General features: G+C 46.3%; 1 protein-coding gene across 15 annotated transcripts in view; it reads right to left on the reverse strand.

The window, feature by feature from the left end:
• Positions 1 to 18,379, reverse strand: part of LOC3291649 (protein spire) — a 121,976-nt gene that overhangs the window by 29,354 nt on the left and 74,243 nt on the right. For 6 of the 15 annotated variants that reach the window (XM_061661815.1, XM_061661814.1, XM_061661816.1 and 3 more), the window contains exons 6-10: positions 15,332 to 15,526; positions 9,740 to 9,772; positions 7,261 to 7,391; positions 6,759 to 6,870; positions 6,541 to 6,664 (exon numbers count right to left, since the gene is read on the reverse strand). In XM_061661815.1, the coding sequence (XP_061517799.1) occupies positions 6,541 to 6,664; positions 6,759 to 6,870; positions 7,261 to 7,391; positions 9,740 to 9,772; positions 15,332 to 15,526 (595 nt within the window). Of the gene's footprint in view, positions 1 to 3,286; positions 3,350 to 6,540; positions 6,665 to 6,758; positions 6,871 to 7,260; positions 7,392 to 9,739; positions 9,773 to 15,331; positions 15,527 to 18,379 lie in introns of all 15 variants that reach the window. The other 9 variants (XM_061661828.1, XM_061661818.1, XM_061661817.1 and 6 more) reach the window with 3 other exon arrangements.

An 18,379-nucleotide genomic window follows, 5' to 3' on the forward strand; every position in this document is an offset into this window, starting at 1 on the left:
ATGCAGACTTCAGACTACTCCACAAACCACACAGCAGGACATCGCCTTCGTTTGACACACAGATGTCGCTTTCAGCTACCAACACCTGGTCACTTTCTGCCTTGATGAAATCGTACGATTACGATGCAAAAACGAGCGCCAGTACCGAGGAGCTGCTGCGACCAAAGCCCCAGCGTGACCGGGTAAAATTAAAAATCATAACTCGTCCACCTCCGTGTGGCTAATTTTCTTACGCCGCAGCCGGGTAATGTGAGGGCTACGAGCGCACAACACATAACATTGGAGAAATTATGACACCTAGTCCGTGTGTGTGTGTCTGTTTCTACCATCAACTGGTTTCACTTGAAATGGAATCAAAACGTTGAATTTATGCGATACCCCGCGTACACAACGGCCACATCGTTTGGTGGAATTTTGCTAATGAAAGAAGAAAAAACCCAATAAACGGGATCGCGGTACTTCTGGGGAGCCTCCGTCAGGCGATAAGCGACGAACGGCACGGGATGGTTCGTAAATTGTATGTTGCTAATGATTTTCTTGGGCTGCTTCTAGCGGACGGTCGCTGCTTGACTGCGAATGGTTTAATTAAGCGCCGTATAGGACACACGATCGAGCAAGCAAGCATGGCAGCTGCTTATGTTGATTAGATAACGTTTTAATTCTTGTCTCCGCCAATGAAGCCATTCTGCAACAGTAAACTCTGCTTCAAAACAGAAATATCGTGCAAAACCGCATTGGTTTCGTTTCAGTTTGAAAAGACAAACGTAATGTTCACGAGGCAATCTTCATTTTACTCAATTACCGTTCACAAATTACACAATAATCGTTGTGTACAAAAAAAAACACAAGACAACAAACCCGAATCGTACAAAAATAATAATGTGACTGGATGGATCAAAGGCGGCCGCCAAACTGTTCCATACCCGCGTCGGGCCTCCGCGTGCTACTGTGCGATTCAGCGAAACGGAATATCCCTGAGAAAATTTCCTCAATCATTCAATCATTATACCATCTTCCGAGATGCTTTCTTCGCGCTCCTCCCGCATTCTCCCACTTGCAAGCAACGTCTTCCTTCCCATCCACGTTAATTGATAATTTCCAATGGAATCACATCCCGTGGGCACCGGTTTGCAGAGCTACCCCTCTCTTGAGCTTACTTATGCAATAATAATCATCTTTCTTTCTCATCACCAACATCCGTCAACCTTGAAGCGCGCAAAGCAAGCACGAACAAAGATAGAACAGAGGTACGTCATCTTCGGTTGCAGAGAAAAAAAATCAACAACAACTACTCAAGCATCGGTGAGTTATTGGACGCCGGTTGTTGGGTAGCAGCTTTTCGTGCACAATCTGGCGGGATGAGGGAGGTTTTCCCACAGTTTCCCGATTGCGATTGCTAGTCTCGACACGATACGGGATACGAAAAGGGAACGGACTCAGAACAAGCTTACATCATCTTTGTGCAGTTGCGTGGTGGTGCCATCGATCGCGATCACGATGCTACCCGGCACCCCAGTGACCTAGACAGGCAGTTATTGCGAGTGGGGGAAAAGAAAAGCATAATACAAAACAGGAACTTTTCTCATACCGAGCGCAGGCGCTGAGAGAAATTGATAAATTGATGAAATAAAAACCGATCAAGAAGACACGGTTAAACATTATGGAATTGCTCCACAATTTAAGCGCAAAATAAGTTCGAGACGTCGGAAAGGAATACACCAACTTGTCTGCTACAGCTTAACAATGTCAAACTAACATAAACCGGTAGCATTCAGTGCCGGAATTAAACTGATACAAAGCCTTACTGTTCAAGTCATCTTCTTGTCTTTCCGAACGCATCTCACGTCCAGCGACCGGCACGCGTGATACAACAACAGGAAGGGAGATCTTTCCAACCAGCCCACGTGGTCAATGCACAGTTGCGAGGAACAGACGCACAATACGCCGTTCATCGTGATTTCCTGTGGCAATGCGCGTAAATTCCATCGATCTTCCGGATGCCTTTCGATGAAAGGTACATCCAGCATCCGTCCGGACAACGTTGCGCTCGTACGCAGCGCGGAGGGAAAGTGAGTCAAGGCAAGGAGCTTGCGATAATTAATCTTCCCGATGCTCCCGATGTTCTTCGGAAGGGGGAAATAGAAAAAAGAGAGGTTTTTATGGAGCCCGCGCCATCGACAAAGTTCAGCAGTGCCTCACGCGAGTGAAACACCGGCGCCCGGAAGAAACGCTGAGGATGATGTTTAGCACCGGAAGCAGATCGTTCGCCGTGCGTCGCCGACCCGGAATGAGAGGCTTCTGCGCTTCCCGCAAGCGTCTGCAATCTGCTCTCCTCTAGCATGATTTATAATTGATTGGTTCGGTGGTTCATTTCCTTGAACGATTGATATATTATTGAGCTGTCGGCTTTCGGCCAGCCACTAACAAAACGGCCTCCTTCTCTAACGGGCGCTCCCGGTTCGGTGTCATCGAGTTCATCAACTTTTGCTGTCCCCTAGCCCCTAGAGGTGGGAGATTGTTTTCAGCAGCGATCGTATCGCCCTTCGCACGTCAAACAAATGCAATAAGACATGGCGTACACAAGAGCATTGTGGTTCAATGTGTCGTTACATTTGCATAACGCCGATCACAGAAAACCCATCCTATTCCCCCCCCCCCCCCCCTCGGGCCAGTGTTTCAAACATTCCATCCGAAAAACAAGGTGTGTATTCCCGCTCTTATGCAATGGCTTTGCGCGCTCAATCAAAGTGCAGCCCCGACAGTGGAGGGGATCTAATTTACCCCCGTCGACAAGACCTCTGAAACCTGAACCTTCGACACCCGCGTGTTGACAGGTAGCCCCGACGCACATCAACACGTCCTGATCTGGGTCACCCTGAGCTCCATTGGGTCGGCCCAATGTATGTCTCTCTCTCTCTCTTTCTCTCCCATCTCGCTATTGAACGATCGACTTCGATCGACATTCGATGTCAAAGTCATCCACAGCACTATTGGGTGCATCCAGCGAGTGTCGGTGCCTAGATTGATAGAACAATTACTGGTCGGACGGTTATGGCGATGCGCGCACGAACAGGTTGGAACCGCGAACGGTAGCATGGAATGCGTTTAGTTGACTTGACTGCTGCTGATGTAGTTCTTTTAGATTGAGCATGAACAAATACCTCACCGGACGAAACAAACACAGAACACAGCTACTCACAAAACCACTACCCCCTACCAACGACGACGGGGACAAAACAAAACGGGACAAAACGATGAAAAAGTATGAAACAAGAGCGATACTTACTGAAGCTGGTGTACTGAAATGGATGAAGTGGAATAGTGACGGAAAATGTTAACACACCGCACCCTATGTACATGGGAAGATGAATAAAAATTAATGTGAATGATGAAAGGTGATTAGCGATTTCTGCTCGGAGATGGTGCCAAAAATCATGGAAAAAAATCATTTCCACCGCGTTAAGAAGTACAAAATACTTTTGAATCTTCAATCCTTCGTTTCTATTTCTCCTCTATTTCCATAGATTAAATAAGCACCACATTAATCATGCTAATCTTGTCCAGAGGGCAGATGAAAATCGCTCCACATAACTAACGACCCCTTTCATTTTCACCTTTGGTCTCGGGGAGCTTTCCATCAAGTGGAAAAGGGCAGATGGATGGAAGATGGATGGGAAATAAACTTCCAAAATCAGTGCAAATGTGCGTCGGGAAAAAGAGGCTGAATGGGATGAGCACAGAAAAAGGTAAATAAATAAAGCACATAAATACGCACAACCAACCATCAACCGCACAACTGTAACGACGCGTGTATGAAAATATGCTAATCACATAACGCTGAACCCAACCGTGTGCGTGATCGGGAATGGAGAAAATCCGACTGCCAACCCGGCAAAGTGTTGCGGTGAAGAGATTATACGCACGAGGGAGGAAGCTGCTTAATGAAGTCATTACACCGCGCACTCGACACTTTATCCATCGTGCAAACACAACCGCAAACAGAATACGGCGTACACATTCCCACACTAATGCACACACACAAGCACTAACGATACTTTCGCAGCGTTCGACTCGTTCTGCAAATTTCTTTTCAATAGCCCTTCGGCATCATAATCACCTGCCATCATCGTTACGATCGTGATTAGCTAATACGCAACAATGTTGCTAACAACATCATCACCATCTACATCAACGTAAGCGATCACACCAGCGAAACCGTCTATTTTGATTCTGACACATCTTAACCAAGGCATCAGTGGGTGGCTGTGTGTGTGCATGTATGCCTCTGTCTAAGATGTTTAAGCATTTTTGATGCTTTCATTTTGCGCGTGCAATTTTTGCGCTGCTGCCGCGCCACACTTTTTCCCACGCATTTCGGTGCAGTCGGTTTCCTCTGGGCGGGAAGAAAGCTGGAATGAAGTCTTCTATTTACCATATTCGTCTCTAATTTGAAGGGCTTCACGAGGGGCAAGAGAAGAAGCAAACGCGCTGCACATGTGCGTTGACGTACAAGCTTATGCGTAAGCTTTAAACCCTCCATTCAAACGCGAGCGATGAAGGGTAGAAAGTGCAAGTTGAAGACTGCACTGTTGCAGCTGCAGGCATGCATTGACACGATGCTTGTGTGGGAAATATGCAAAGGAATATGTATGTGTGTGTGTGGAGTGATTTTCATTAATGATTCTTTATGCGCGGTACAGAGTAAGTGAAAGTCTTCTTTTTTTTTGTGTGTGCACATCATTAGCATCTGTACAATTGAGCCTTCTTATACGGCCGGGTGACAAAACTCGAATGAAAGAGGCATTTGAGCGGGCAATAAAATCGTCGGAAGAAGCTTTAATGAGTCTTTTTTTTCAATCCAAATTTCATTTGACATTCTTGGCGATGGTCGACAGTAATATAAGCACAGTGAAAGTTTGCCTGGTTGGTTATTAACTCGTCTTTTGCGTTACTATTTTACTATAAAAATAGCATCTACCCATCCAAGATCGCTCAAAAAGACCCTCTGATGAATGAAAGCAACTGCTAACCCTATCAGACACTGATTACGCCAGAGGAAACTACACATGCGCTTGCAAAATCTATGCCAATCGTTCATCGCCTCAAAAGACTTGAACGACGCACCGGAACCAAGCGACGAACGGTATATTAGAAACCCCCGCTCAAGCGGCACACAGCCCAGGGGATGTGCGAGATTAGCGAGATTGCTAACAAAAAAATAAAAATAAAAAAAGAGATAAAAGATAAGAAAAACCACACTCGATGCCTCCAGTGAGGTAATGAAACCGGAGGAATTGTAAAAGCACAGAAGCCGCTCCCCACCGCCAACCCGTGGGGCCGGATAAAAACAGGAAACGTGTTTCAATGCTGCTAAGTGACGGCCGACCAATTACCCTAAGGCAGTGGTGGTAGTGGCGGTGGCTATGGCGGTAAAATTTCCAACCCGACCCCACAACTGCCGGAGATGAATGGCGAGCGAGTTGCAAAGGGTGAAGGAGCGGAGTGTGGGGCAAGGGGCATGCAAAAACAAATCGTAAGAAAACTGGTTCCCTGCCAGTGCCGTTCAACAACCTGCCCGAACGAACGGTACTGGCGTAACTTTGGCCTATCCATTTTTGCCCGAGCATGAACTACACACCCGCTCCTTGGGGGCAAACCCCTTTTCCATCCCCTCCCTCCACACACACACACACACACACACACACGCACAGCCCTGCCCTGCCAGGGTCAGATAAAGTGAGACAATTAATCATCGGGAAATTGTTGACGGTTTGCTATTAATTTAATAAATCCCTGCCGTCCGCACTGGCCAGACTACCGGGGCTTGTCTGCACTCTTCTCACGCAGCAGCACTCACGTGCGGCAAACACACCACAACCACCCCCGTGTATCCGCGTTCGTTTCTGTCGTCGTCATGCGTGCCTTGATTGACACATTTGATGCAGCGTGCGTGCGTGCCATGCGTGCGTTCGGGCGCGCGATGCACCAGTGAAGCCGTTTTGTCGCACCGATTTGGAAATGGCGCCTGGCACCATGAAAAGCGAGACGACACTTTGGCAGCCGCAACCGGGCGGGAAGTTTATTAAACCTGTTTTACATCGCCACGGCCTCTTCCTCTGCACGGCTGACGAGGCGGGAGGAGCCGAGGTGACACGTTGGATGATGGAATTAAATTATTAAACTTCAATTAAGCTTCTCTGTCGCTTCCCCACATCGATCAGACCTTGCCGGCCTTCCAGCAGTGGCGGAGGACACATTATTTGTAATTAATATTGTAATAGCGGTCGATGTGTTGGTTTGAAGTTGTTTTTTTTATGCAAGCAAATTTGTCATTTATGACGTCGATGTAGGTCACAGCATCAACGGAAAATAAGATGCGTGAGGGCTAGCCTTACACCCATGCTCTATCCTAGAACACTTGCTCGCATTAATGAGATGAAATTGAAACAAACTCAAGCATATAATTGTTATTTTATGATGATTAAGATGGGGAACTTAAGTTATGTAAACAACAAAACAATTCAAACATGTTCTACATACGTCTTGATTTCAGCTTCTGGTTCACCGGCTTCAGCACGCGCCCCTTTCGTATCGAGTCTAGCAGCTGCTCCCGAGGACACGATACTCGCTTCAGCGGCTGGGGAGCAAGCTTTCTTTCCGATGCCTAAAAAAGTGGAGAGTAATTTGAACACCATTTTGTGACTCCCTAATGACATCGCAACATCGTTGTATACAGGCCACTTTTGCATCCCACTTACCTTACGCAGCGGCGGCCTCGATCGGATGAACTCCAATATGACTGCATGTGCGTCCTTCTTGACCCGCGGCGGAATGTCGCCGTTCACCATAACCTTGCGGAGATTGTACTTTCTGTTGTAGAAGAAGACGAGGGGGAGAAAAAACGGGAGCAAGAGCGAGAACAATCAAACGTCTGTACACCGTGGAACCTACACACATCGATGTTCGAAGGTCAATTTCAAACCAAAGGAAAAGGGTAAATTGTCACAACTTGTGGGTCGAGTCACCCCACGAAGCAGGCCGAGCGATATGATTATCTCTAAAAATCGTGTTGCAAGTCGTGATGGCAGCCACAGGAATGTGTCCCCAACAATTTCGTGAAGGGTGTTTCGTGAAGGGGAATGTTGGTCCGTGTTGGAAAAGGAGGAGGCCGCTGACCAGCGCAGGCGCCCGTGACCCCGACCTGGTAGCGACAACCTCTCTCTCTTTCTCTCAGACTCTGTCTCTCTGGCCAGTACCTACCTGGAGCGGATATCCTCCATCAGGATTTCGTAGGGCGTCAGCTCGTACTCGATGGGCGCTCGTGAGAAGTTGATCTTTTTCAACCGTACGCCACGCCGCAGCTCATCGACGACCTGCATCCAAAAGCGGGCCTAAAAGAGTGTTGGTGAACATTGGATTAGTAAATGATAAATTAAACCACCTTTTTATCTATCCCCGTTGTGTTCTCACACGTCCCCCAACGAAATAGAACAATCAAAAAAATTATATCTATAAAAAGCAACATAACATATGACAAACTCGTACGTGTGTGAGACATGTGACTGAATCTACCTCCCCCATTACAACACCGAATGACAACATCGGGGCACACAGCGTGTGCTCTGCCGTTGACAAAGTGGCGCCTAACCGCAACCGGCCGCCGCACGCTCATGTTTCGTTCGGTAGCATACTTTTCTAGCGCGGAATGCGTAGCGAAACGCTCCATCACGATCGTACCGCAGCAGCAACAGCAACCGATCAACCACAAAACAACAAAAAGAGCCTTCACGAACGATGCTCGAGGGAGACAGACAGACAGTGTGTATCAGAATTTATGGAATTTGTGATAGTTATGAAACTCGGCTGTCGATGACAAATCGAAGGGATTTCGAACGGAAGGCAATTTCTACCCTGCCCGAACGTTGGCATAGCAGGGAAGGCACACGTTAACACGAAGAATGGCTATGCGATCGATGATTAGTTCGTAATTAATCGATCCTAGTATCGATGGTTATCTTTTTTGTAGGACTTTTTGAAACATGCCTTAACACAAAAGTTCAGTGAAACGAAACCAATTTACAAAAAAAGTTTCAATTATTTTTAAAGAACACAACTTCCTGCTCTTTATGTAGCAGCTACTCCACACGTTCTGTCCACGTATTTCGCAACCATAGATCTGCATGAATCATCAAACACTTAAATGACTCTCCAAACGTTTCCTTTCACGTGTTGCAAAACGCACGCCACGCTCTACTGTTAACGCGGTGAAGTTACTGCAGACGTATTGCAGCGATCGAAGCAGCAAAACCCAGGCGTCATTTTCGTCGTTCGGTAAAGTGAATGTAATCTAGAACCTACCAAGCTGCCGGCCAGAAAACAAGCTACCCAAACCCTACATGGGGAGGGAGAGAACACATTCTTCAATCACGAGACGGGACGGTGCGCTCGGTCCGTAGAAGCTTAAAGATTCTCCCGGGCCCCTTTTTCGCTTTTTAGTTTAAGCCGCTTACGAAAATGCTAAAGGCGTCACACTTCTAAGCGACCGATAGCGCCCGGACACAGCAGCTGGTTGAATTCAAATGGCGCGATTCAGTAAATTTCAGACGGTTTTACGTGGATAGACGCTCAGTAGCCAGCAGTCCGAGAGCTTCGGCCAGCGACTAGCAGCCTTGAGATGATTATTTATTGCTTCAAACAACAACAAAAAAAGTCCATGTCCATTTGGAAAGCGCGGCATTAAGGAAAGGTCGATAAAATGTCATAGTCGGGTTTTGCCGGGAGGGAACTGTCTTTTAGCATAAGAATAGAACACCGGGATGTGATAATTATTGCAAAAAAACCAAAAACTCTCCAATTGACTCAGCTTTAACGACAAACCATTCGATCAGCCGCACCACCACCACCGGGGCACTGGTAGCTTCCGTCCCATTTCCGCAGAAGGTACCGCTTAATCCGGTGGTAATTCATTTATTTATTACCCATCATCCGGTGGCGTTCGAGATCAAAGCAGCTTCCGCAGCCCGCATGGCTCGATGGCACAAAGAACCGTTTTTTTTCGAGAGGTCGCAAGCCCTCCACAGCCACCATAATCCATCATTTCCCAGTCTGCTCGGGATTGTGCGCAAAACAAATGGTGCACATACCATACACGAACACACACACACACCAGAGCTGTGAGTGATCGACCTGCTTTTTCCGGTTCGAAGCAGGGGGGTAAAATGGGGTGGAAATAGTTCACCTCTTTCCACCAGCGGATGAAGAGGATTTTCATCATGATCATCATCACCCGGTCCCACGCCATCGTTTCCAGCAAAAGGTTGTCATTTTTTGTGCTGCTGCTGCTGCTGCTGTAAAGACGAGCAACTCGGGAAAAGCCTCACCAGGTGCAGCAATAAATCAACAGTCACTCTCGAGGAGCGGATTGAAAAACCCGGTTTAAATGCGCCTCGGGGTTCTGCTCAATCGTTAATTTCTGACGTTGCTGTTGCCTGTTGTAATGGGGGGGAAGGAAATTGCAGTATCGAAGATGATAAATGACAAATCATGAGGAGGGGGGGGGGGGGAAATCCAGCGAAGAAATAACACAGATAAATCACGAATGTGATCAACAACTCAAAAATAGCTCAAATCAAGAGGGTTCAGAGTAATGCAAAGAAAAATGCTCAAACTACAGCGCTGCTCGCATATTTACCGAAACAATGTAAAAGAACAATTTGGTTTTAAATTAAAACGCTCATACTTGCAGTGCCTGCCAGATTCTTTGATCGTCCGACTGCATTCGATCCGGTGATGCATCAGTGAAGAAGCGTCGACATGGGTAGGATTATTCGATTCTCCCGAGTAAAGGGAGTAAGAAATGATAATGAACAAACCCAAAAAAAAACACAAAAACACCCGCCATTGTGTTGACACATAGTTTGCAGTTCACAGTTTCCGTCCATTTTGTCGATCAGTAGTCGATCAGTGTGCAGCAGCCGAAGGCCCGACGACCAAACGTAACGCAACGAGCGATTCGCAGCGATTCCCGGGAAGAGGAAAGAAGCGTTGTTACTGTGTTGATTTCCGTAAATGTGTTAAAAACGCAGACAAAAAAAAAACGAAAACAAACTCAAAACTCAAGCGCGGCTTGATTTTTAACGATCGTCACCGCGTCGCGGGCAGACAAGCAGCGACCACGTATCGACAGCATCGAAACCAGCGGCCAGTTTGCGGTGCGGACCGCGCCGCCGCCGAACACAACCGGAGGAAAAGGAAAGAAAAATGTATTATTCGAAGATTAATTAAAGTACATTCTTTCGCGTCGTGTTGTGTACCCCATTTCGTCCGGCACCTTATCGTTCGGCCAATTCGGTGCATTAACGGAAGAGCTGCACAGATCTACAGTCTGCGCGTAGTTTGTTTGTTTTTTTCTTCTGTTCGCTACCTTTCGCGTGCGTCGTTATCGTATCGCGCGCGGTGGAAAAACGAGATATCGGCCGGTGGTGTTGCATCGCGACTGTTGCACTGCGCTGGGAATGTGCAGACGGGAAATCGGGAAACATTTCTTTTCGATTCCGCCCGTCCGGTACAAACCTACACACACACACACGTCAACTGAAATGCAAGTGGTGAATGCCGTTACCGCTCGCTTGGCAGCATGTTTGTAGCAGCTCCGTTTTCGGTGGAGTTTGTTTCTGTTTTTTTTTTGCTGTATTTTTGTGCATTTTATATCTACTGTACCGAACACGTTTCCCGTAGAAAGCACCAACTTCGGTTTTGTGCGTTGTTTTCTTGCAATGAGTGTATTTTCCTCCCGCCCCCTCCAGATTCCTGCCTTCCAATGCAGCCAGGGGAAAAGAAACAAAGTCCTTTAATTACCGGATGCAACGGTGCAGCGTGGTGCACACGCTCAATGCAAAATGGAACCTGACTTTCACCTTCACCCGCGTTCAAAACAATGAAGACGAACAGGTGTGTGCGTGTGTGCATGCGTGTGCGCGGTGGAAGCTGTGACTAGGGGATGACAGACAGCAGACTTCTTGCGTTCGCTGATTGCCTTTATGCAACACGCCTTACGCGCTCCAGTCGTATCCTGAAACCGCCGCGACGGACAGAAGAATAGAGCCATCACCCCGCATTTTGCACAACGAAACGGAACGGATCCGGAGCAGTCTGGCCGGCACACCGAGGCCGCAGACACAGCTCCACTGTGGACGAGTAGGATATGAGCGAAGGAAGAGGAAAAAAAATCCTTTGGAATGTAATTGCAACGAATGGACAAGATTGGCAACCAGAATCCTTTTTCCTTTTCCACTGTCGTCTGCTCCCATTTACGGGAGAGAAGTAAAAAAACACATTGGCTTGGAACCAAAGCATTGCTCCAACGCCAACGTTCAACAAACTCGGACGGAACGAAAGGAAATGGAAAGTATAAAATGAATTGAGTGTACAGTATTTTTTTTTTTGCTCACCAATCAGCATGACACATTCATTTTCGTTCAAAAGAGCTTAATTTATGCCAGCTTCAGGGCTGGTCAGCTGTCAACGTTACTGTTTTCGTTTTTTTTTTGTTTGCACTTGCATTGCAACTATTCGGAAGCTCAAACGCACGGTGAGGTTCGTCTGTTGTCCGTGCGTTGAAATCGTTTGATTTAAAGCGTTCATTTGTGGCACACCTGCAAAAAACCTGCGCACTAGCAAAAGCAAGCACAATTGTTTGTCATAGTTTTAAATGAGCAGCAAAAGCGTATTGAACAGATTGCATTCCAAAATCAATCCTTGTTATTCTAGGCGGCTTTTTAATCTACATTCAAATACCTTACCCAAAGCATGCGCAAAGCAGCATTAGAGACAGGCCGCCCATATTGAACTACACACTTCAGACCTCATTTGCTTTCGAAAGCCATCCTCGAGCATAAAACACTGATGCTCCAGTAGCACCCTCGCCAAGTGGATTTCAACGAGCGACAAACGACGGACCGCACACGAACCCAGGGGTACAACTGGGTACAAAAACACAACCAAAATCACCACAATCATTGTAGTGACGCTTTCCACGGTAATTGAGCATAATACTGGTCAAACTGGGGTGCGTTTCAGACAAACGGCTGCGGCTTGCCAGTACCACTTTCACGGCACACGGCCAAACGGTCGGCGCACGCCCTGCCGGTTTTGTGAACTAGGAAGACAGGAAATGGTTAGGAAAATTGGTCCCTTAATTGCTACTCCACTTCACCCCGACAAGTGAAGGCTTACTGGAGCATCTGCAAATAAGCGCAACACACACACACACACAAATGGCAGTAGCTGCTGTGTGGCTGCCGTGTGTCGTACTGTGCTCTTTTTATCGCGCGTTGATCAAATGGGGGTATACTCTGTGAGGCGAAGCGATGCTCCTGACCTTATGATGAATTTATGGTTAGTGGGATGCTTTCTTCACATCGAATCATCGCGCGCATAGACCTTCAAAAGGTTGACCTCAAATGCAATGCAAGCATCACTCGCGCGGGAGATGAGGTGGTAAACTAAATTAGCCTCATTATACTATCCTTCGCAGCGAGAGCAAAGCTATTTGCATTTGGTACATTTCACCATTTGACTCTCTTTGCTGCTCTTTGCTCATACACCCAAACTCTGGAATGACAATTAAAATATGTCAAACTCTTTTCACAGCCACGTTCGTTTTAAGCATGCATGACATAAAAATTATGACTGAACCAACCATTCCTATGCGGCTATCGCTTCTTTTCTATTATCTGCTGAATTATTCAACTGTTTGTTGATGAATTTTGGAACCTTTCTCTCTGTGCTCATCCAGTCCAATCTCATCAGTACCCTTCCCCATCGTCACACATTTGTTCGAACGTTGTAAAAGCGCAAGGGACGCGATATAATTTTACGATTTCTGGACACCCCGAGCAAGATGAATTGATGTTCACGCCACGACGCTTGTGACGGTTTTATGTGTGCCCTGTGCTCCGGTTGGCATAATTTTGATATGCTCCAATGATCACGCCACACATTGCCGTAGTCCGTCACCGCGAGGGAACGCAGACAGGAGAGGAAAGGTATATTTGCATGATGTGGATATTTTTACACACTGGCGATCGGTGAACATCAGTTCCGTTTGCCCAGATTACCCTTTTTTCTTGTTTCGGTTTGCGCTATCTTTGTGTCGTGTTTCTTTTTTATTTACCTCCCAGCCATGGAAATGATCGCACGTCGGTCGGTATTGCCATTTTTTTCGATAAAGTTATGTGTTTCGACATTCCCCATCACTGTAAAATCACCACCAACAGTGACTAAAACGCAATCAAAATTTAGTAATATATTTTTATGAAGTCCAATGTTTATGAGTTTTTCACATCCACATGCTATACAGTGGCTTGGGTCCGAACTCGTGCCGTACCAAAAGTACAACAAAAGGAACCACAACACACACACACACACACACACACACACACACACACACACACACACACACACACACACACACACACACACACACTCTACCTCGGTGTGTAAGGGTGGAATTTTAAATAAGGACTCACGTAATGAGCGAGTCTCATTTCACCCCGGCCAAATATCGTTTCATATTTGGCCCCTTTCGCATTGTCATACATTTTCAACGCGATTCTTTCACTAGCCACCGAAAGCCGGAGAGAAAGATCTGCCACTGCATGGACCCAACCCGCTCCCCCATCTGGTAAAGCACAACCGATTTTGTCCGCACGAAATGCACGGTGTTTCGGCATTGTGAATATTCACAAAAGCATCCGACAGGCCGGCGCGTCCGGCGTTTGAGGGCGCACCATTTTCCCGGGCGGCCTTTCGCGAAGTGTGCGTTACTGCACGCACACACACGGTTTACCACATCGAGATTTTGCACCGGTGCGGAAACAAGGGTGCCAACAGAGGGTCTAGGGTCTGTGTTGCTCTGTTATTTTATTTTCATGCTTCGCTGCCAGCTGATTGGTGGTGTTTGTTTGGCAAACGTTACCTAACCATTTCTCCGAATATTATGTCATGTCGGTTGCGTTTTTTTAGTAAAAATGACCAGAAAATATTAGAGCAAAACTTAATAAGCTGCCTGTTGAAAGGAAGCCGTTCCCTTTCATGTGCACCGACGCTCCGACTTAATCATACATTGGACAGCAATTAAGCTTCGTGTTTACACTTAGTCAAATGAGCATGCTTGTGTTTATGAAACAATTAAACTAAATGCACATTCATTTTCTCTGACCAGTGCACTCACCTTCCAGTTCATTCTGTTCATCAATCGTCATTACCATTGCAGGTCTTATGCAGGTTTGAGATGATTTTATCTTGCGACTTAAATGACGATTGCTAGATCGCTTGCGATCAGAGAGGGAGAGATCGGCACAGCCCATTTGCATGCACAATCACAGAAAAGAAGCAACGAACCTAATTATTCCACTATCACTGCACACAGCAATCGTAATCGTAATGAAAGCAAGGCAACCAACGATCCCTTAATCATCGCCCTTCGCGTTTCAATCAACCGCTTGTGGCTGGCAGGGCGCTGAACAGAACACGCAGCAATTAAATTAATTGAATTAAATTAAAATCATTCCAAACAAACCAATGGGCACAACAACGCTCAGCTGGATGGAATAGAGCAAAGCATCGAAGTAAAAACACAGTTCACCTCTGTAATCAAACGATTTCGCTGGCTGTGTTTCGTACTTGAACATTTCCCAAGCGTTCGAACCCATAAGTGTGCGGCACCGCGGAGTAGAAAAGATCATTGCTAGAAAAGACATCAATCGTCGGCGTAAACAACATGCAGAAGGGTTGTAAAGTTTCTGCCAAAAGTAAGGTAATTGCTCATTTTTCATTTCCATTTCCATACGCTCCACAGCCTCCTCCCGGCTGAAAAATGTCTTCCTTTGAACGTCTCATTACACACACCCCGACCGCTCGGGCGCTCACTTTCTCGGGCTCAATTTGATTGATAATTCAATAAAAGCTGTACCTTTTTTCCGTGCGGTAAATACAGCTCGTTAGGAAATTTGTGAGGAAATAGGATGATTGAGCTGCCTTGTTTGGTTGTGTGGAAATTGCACAAAACATGCAGAGCAATGTTGCAATTTATTCAAATTATCAACCTTAACATTTTAATGTGTAACAGTTTGCGAACCTGGAAAACTACAACTTATCAGTAAAGATACTGTGCGAAATTTAAGTATGGTTCAACACTTTCACGAAAATTATACCATAATATTGGTGCATGTTTTTAATAATTAAAATCATTCGAAGGGCAGTTCCTAAATTATAGGAATGCAACACTGTTCGCTGAAGAAATCTAGAAGGAAAGCCAACTGTAACTCACCCAATCGTTGAAGTGGATCTTCTCCAGCTCCTTGCCGGTCGTTTCCGCCTGGGCCTTTAACCGCAGGACCTCCGCCTCGCCCTGACATACTCGTTGCAGGAACGTGCGCAGCTCCAGCGTTTCCGTTACGAGCGCCCGACACACGGCCCGATAGTGATCTTCCGGCTTCGAGGGTGATACACGCGATGAGCAGTACTGCAAGCAGAGAGTCAGTCACAACACACAAAAAGAAGAAGGGTAGAAAAACAAAAGCGTGAGAAATGATGATGAAAGTGACGTGGTCGTAAAGATTCAAAATAGAACAAAACTCGTTAAACGAGTAAGAGATGAAATGAAACTATAATGATAAAAAAACGGAGCCGTTTATTGCGGAAGAAGGTATTGATTTCAAGCCTCATTAAGACAGTACAGTAAACTACCAAAGCTGCCCTCCACCGTCAACGCTTTGCACTTTTAAAATGCATCAGAGTTAAAAGCGACAGGAAACACCTTTTAATGAACTCTACAATTCCGCCACTTGCTCGTAAAGAAAGCTCATCTGTATGTCAAGAGCTCGTCATCCTGTGGACAATATTTGCAACCACCTATGCCCCCCTCCGCACAGTGCACTGGCAAGGGCGAACGTGGGTAAAACGTACCAAAAAAAAAGCTGCTGACAATTAACAGCGACAGCAATTTCATGGCATGCGTACGCTTTATGCACTAAAATGCACCGACACGCAGGTCATTACAACTACCGGACTCTCTGATCTTGTGTCACACATCCATCGTTTCGTTTCCTCCAGTTTTATTATGCTTTAAATCGAAAGTGTAAACTAAAGCAACAACAAAAAAAAAACAGGCCCTCAAAATGCATTGCCCTTGTATGCACGTTTTCATGCACGTTGGATGGAAAACTGTCCCTTTTCTCCTTACTGCTTCGGTATCAGAGCGATACCTATTTTACTTCCTTTCACCTCGCTGCATGAGAATGTAATAAGAAACCCACCCTCCCACTGAGGTAGCTCATTTTAACGCATGTCACACACAGGGTGGTCACCACACATCATGCGCTGCCGCACTTAGAAACATGATCTTTTCCTCTTTCCTGCTGGTTTCCCCCCCCCCCCCCCCGTTTATTTTAAAGCCACACTAAAAGTGACAAAATCCTACTCCAATCTCAAAACACATGCTCCTCGTCTAATCCAACGATAAATGTACACAAAAATACACACACACACATATATAAACATTGTCGTCCCAGTGCCCCAGAGAAGGCTTGGGAGAGATTATGGCGCTTTCATTCTCATTGGTGACCCTTTCGAAAAAGACGTTATTGTAGTCGGAAAATTAGCCTTAACGACTCCATTTTACGACACCTTTGCGTTCACAGTGCATCGTGTCGCGCCTAACCTTGGTGTGGCCTTCCTAATGCCCAACAATCAAACCGAACAAAGTAAGTCAACTGCAACCATCATCAGCGGCGGCAGCTTTTTAGCACTCTACACTTTCTTCGACTTTTCTCTTGGGGTGAAGATCTTTGAGGATTAAACAGCACCCACGGGATGATTGGGAGGCTCGCGATAAGACGCTCCTCAAGTGGATGTCCCCATCAGCAGCATCGTGTTGGTGGTGTGGTTGTGGTTTTTGAAGCCATTCCCTTTACACCTTCATCCCTACTGCGATTTAAAGTAGGTTATGGCTTATTCCTTCCCTAACCACGAGTTCGGCGCGTGAGGATGCACTTATCGCATATCGGTGGTAAAGTATTTAATACCTCTGTAATTGCTACCCAAAACGGATCACATGTAACGCATGCTATGATTTACTTCGTGCCTTTCCAGTTGCAGCTGAATTGTGAAACCGGGGAATAAAATTTGTTTTGATAAGAAGCATCGCTTGGAGATCACATTACACTTCACTAACTCCGCCGGTCATTCGGTTTCGGAAAGTGAAAACGATTCCCGAGGGTGCAAAAGCACCCACAAGATTTCCATCGCACTGTTTTCGGCCGTATTTCATTACCAAGGGCAACGGGACATACAACAACCAAATCCAAAGGCAAGACCAAAACCTCCCTGTCGTGGAGGAAATGGCGGGAGGGGATGATAATGAAAACGGCGTGGAAAATAAGCTGCATTAACGAGCGCATTAAAATGCATCTGAAACGGAACCTAATTTTGGCTGCAAACGAGCTATTAAAAATTATACCCCCGTAGTCCGGTGGAGGGTGATGTTTGTGGCTTTCTTACTTCTTTTTTGTTGTTGTTTTGTTTCTTAAAGTAGAGTCTGAGAACGCCTCGATCGTTGCACATTATTTTTAGCCACCGATGCATGTTGTGGTTGCAGCAGTATTGACTCGGCCCCTGATTACGTTTCCAGCCTGCATATCAAGTTTCTGCGCAATAAAACGACAATTACGAACGACACACGCACCGCAGCCGAAAGTAGTTTTCCCGAAATAAAGCAATAAACATTACCTGCTCATAAAACGAGAGGCTTCTCGGGATGCCCTAACAAAATGTAGCAATATTTAAAACAACATCGCACACACTACTCCTCTCCCTTTCGGTGATGGTATCGAATATTTTACGCAACAATCATAAAATCGAATCGCCACACAACCTTGGGAGCGGGTATTAAATTTCCATAACCCAGACCTGTGCAATGTACGCAGGGAACTGAAGTGAAGAGAGGAGGGGAGGAACCCTGGGTAAACGATGCAATTTATTTATCGCTTCACTGCTGCCGCACCAGCGCTAGTCTAAAACAAAGCCCCCGAAAAATCAACAACCGGGAGAGCGAAACCCTTTCCGCCGCGCAGCGCTCGCCACAACCTGCATCCGCGAGCATAAGGCGATATAAAATATTATACTATATTTCGATATGGTCAATCAGCAGGGGCATGTTGTTCCCGGTCAGCATGTGCCCCTCGATGACCCAATTTTTCCACCAGCCCAATGTGAATGGGACGTGATGATTGTGTGGAGTGTTGGATGTTTGCCGTTTAGGGAGGAGGTCTGAGGCAACCCCACATTCTACGATTGCACACATTATTGCCACTTCTTA

The sequence above is a fragment of the Anopheles gambiae genome, chromosome 3 (assembly GCF_943734735.2).
Source record: "Anopheles gambiae chromosome 3, idAnoGambNW_F1_1, whole genome shotgun sequence".
In the NCBI taxonomy this organism is placed as follows: Eukaryota; Metazoa; Arthropoda; class Insecta; order Diptera; family Culicidae; genus Anopheles; species Anopheles gambiae.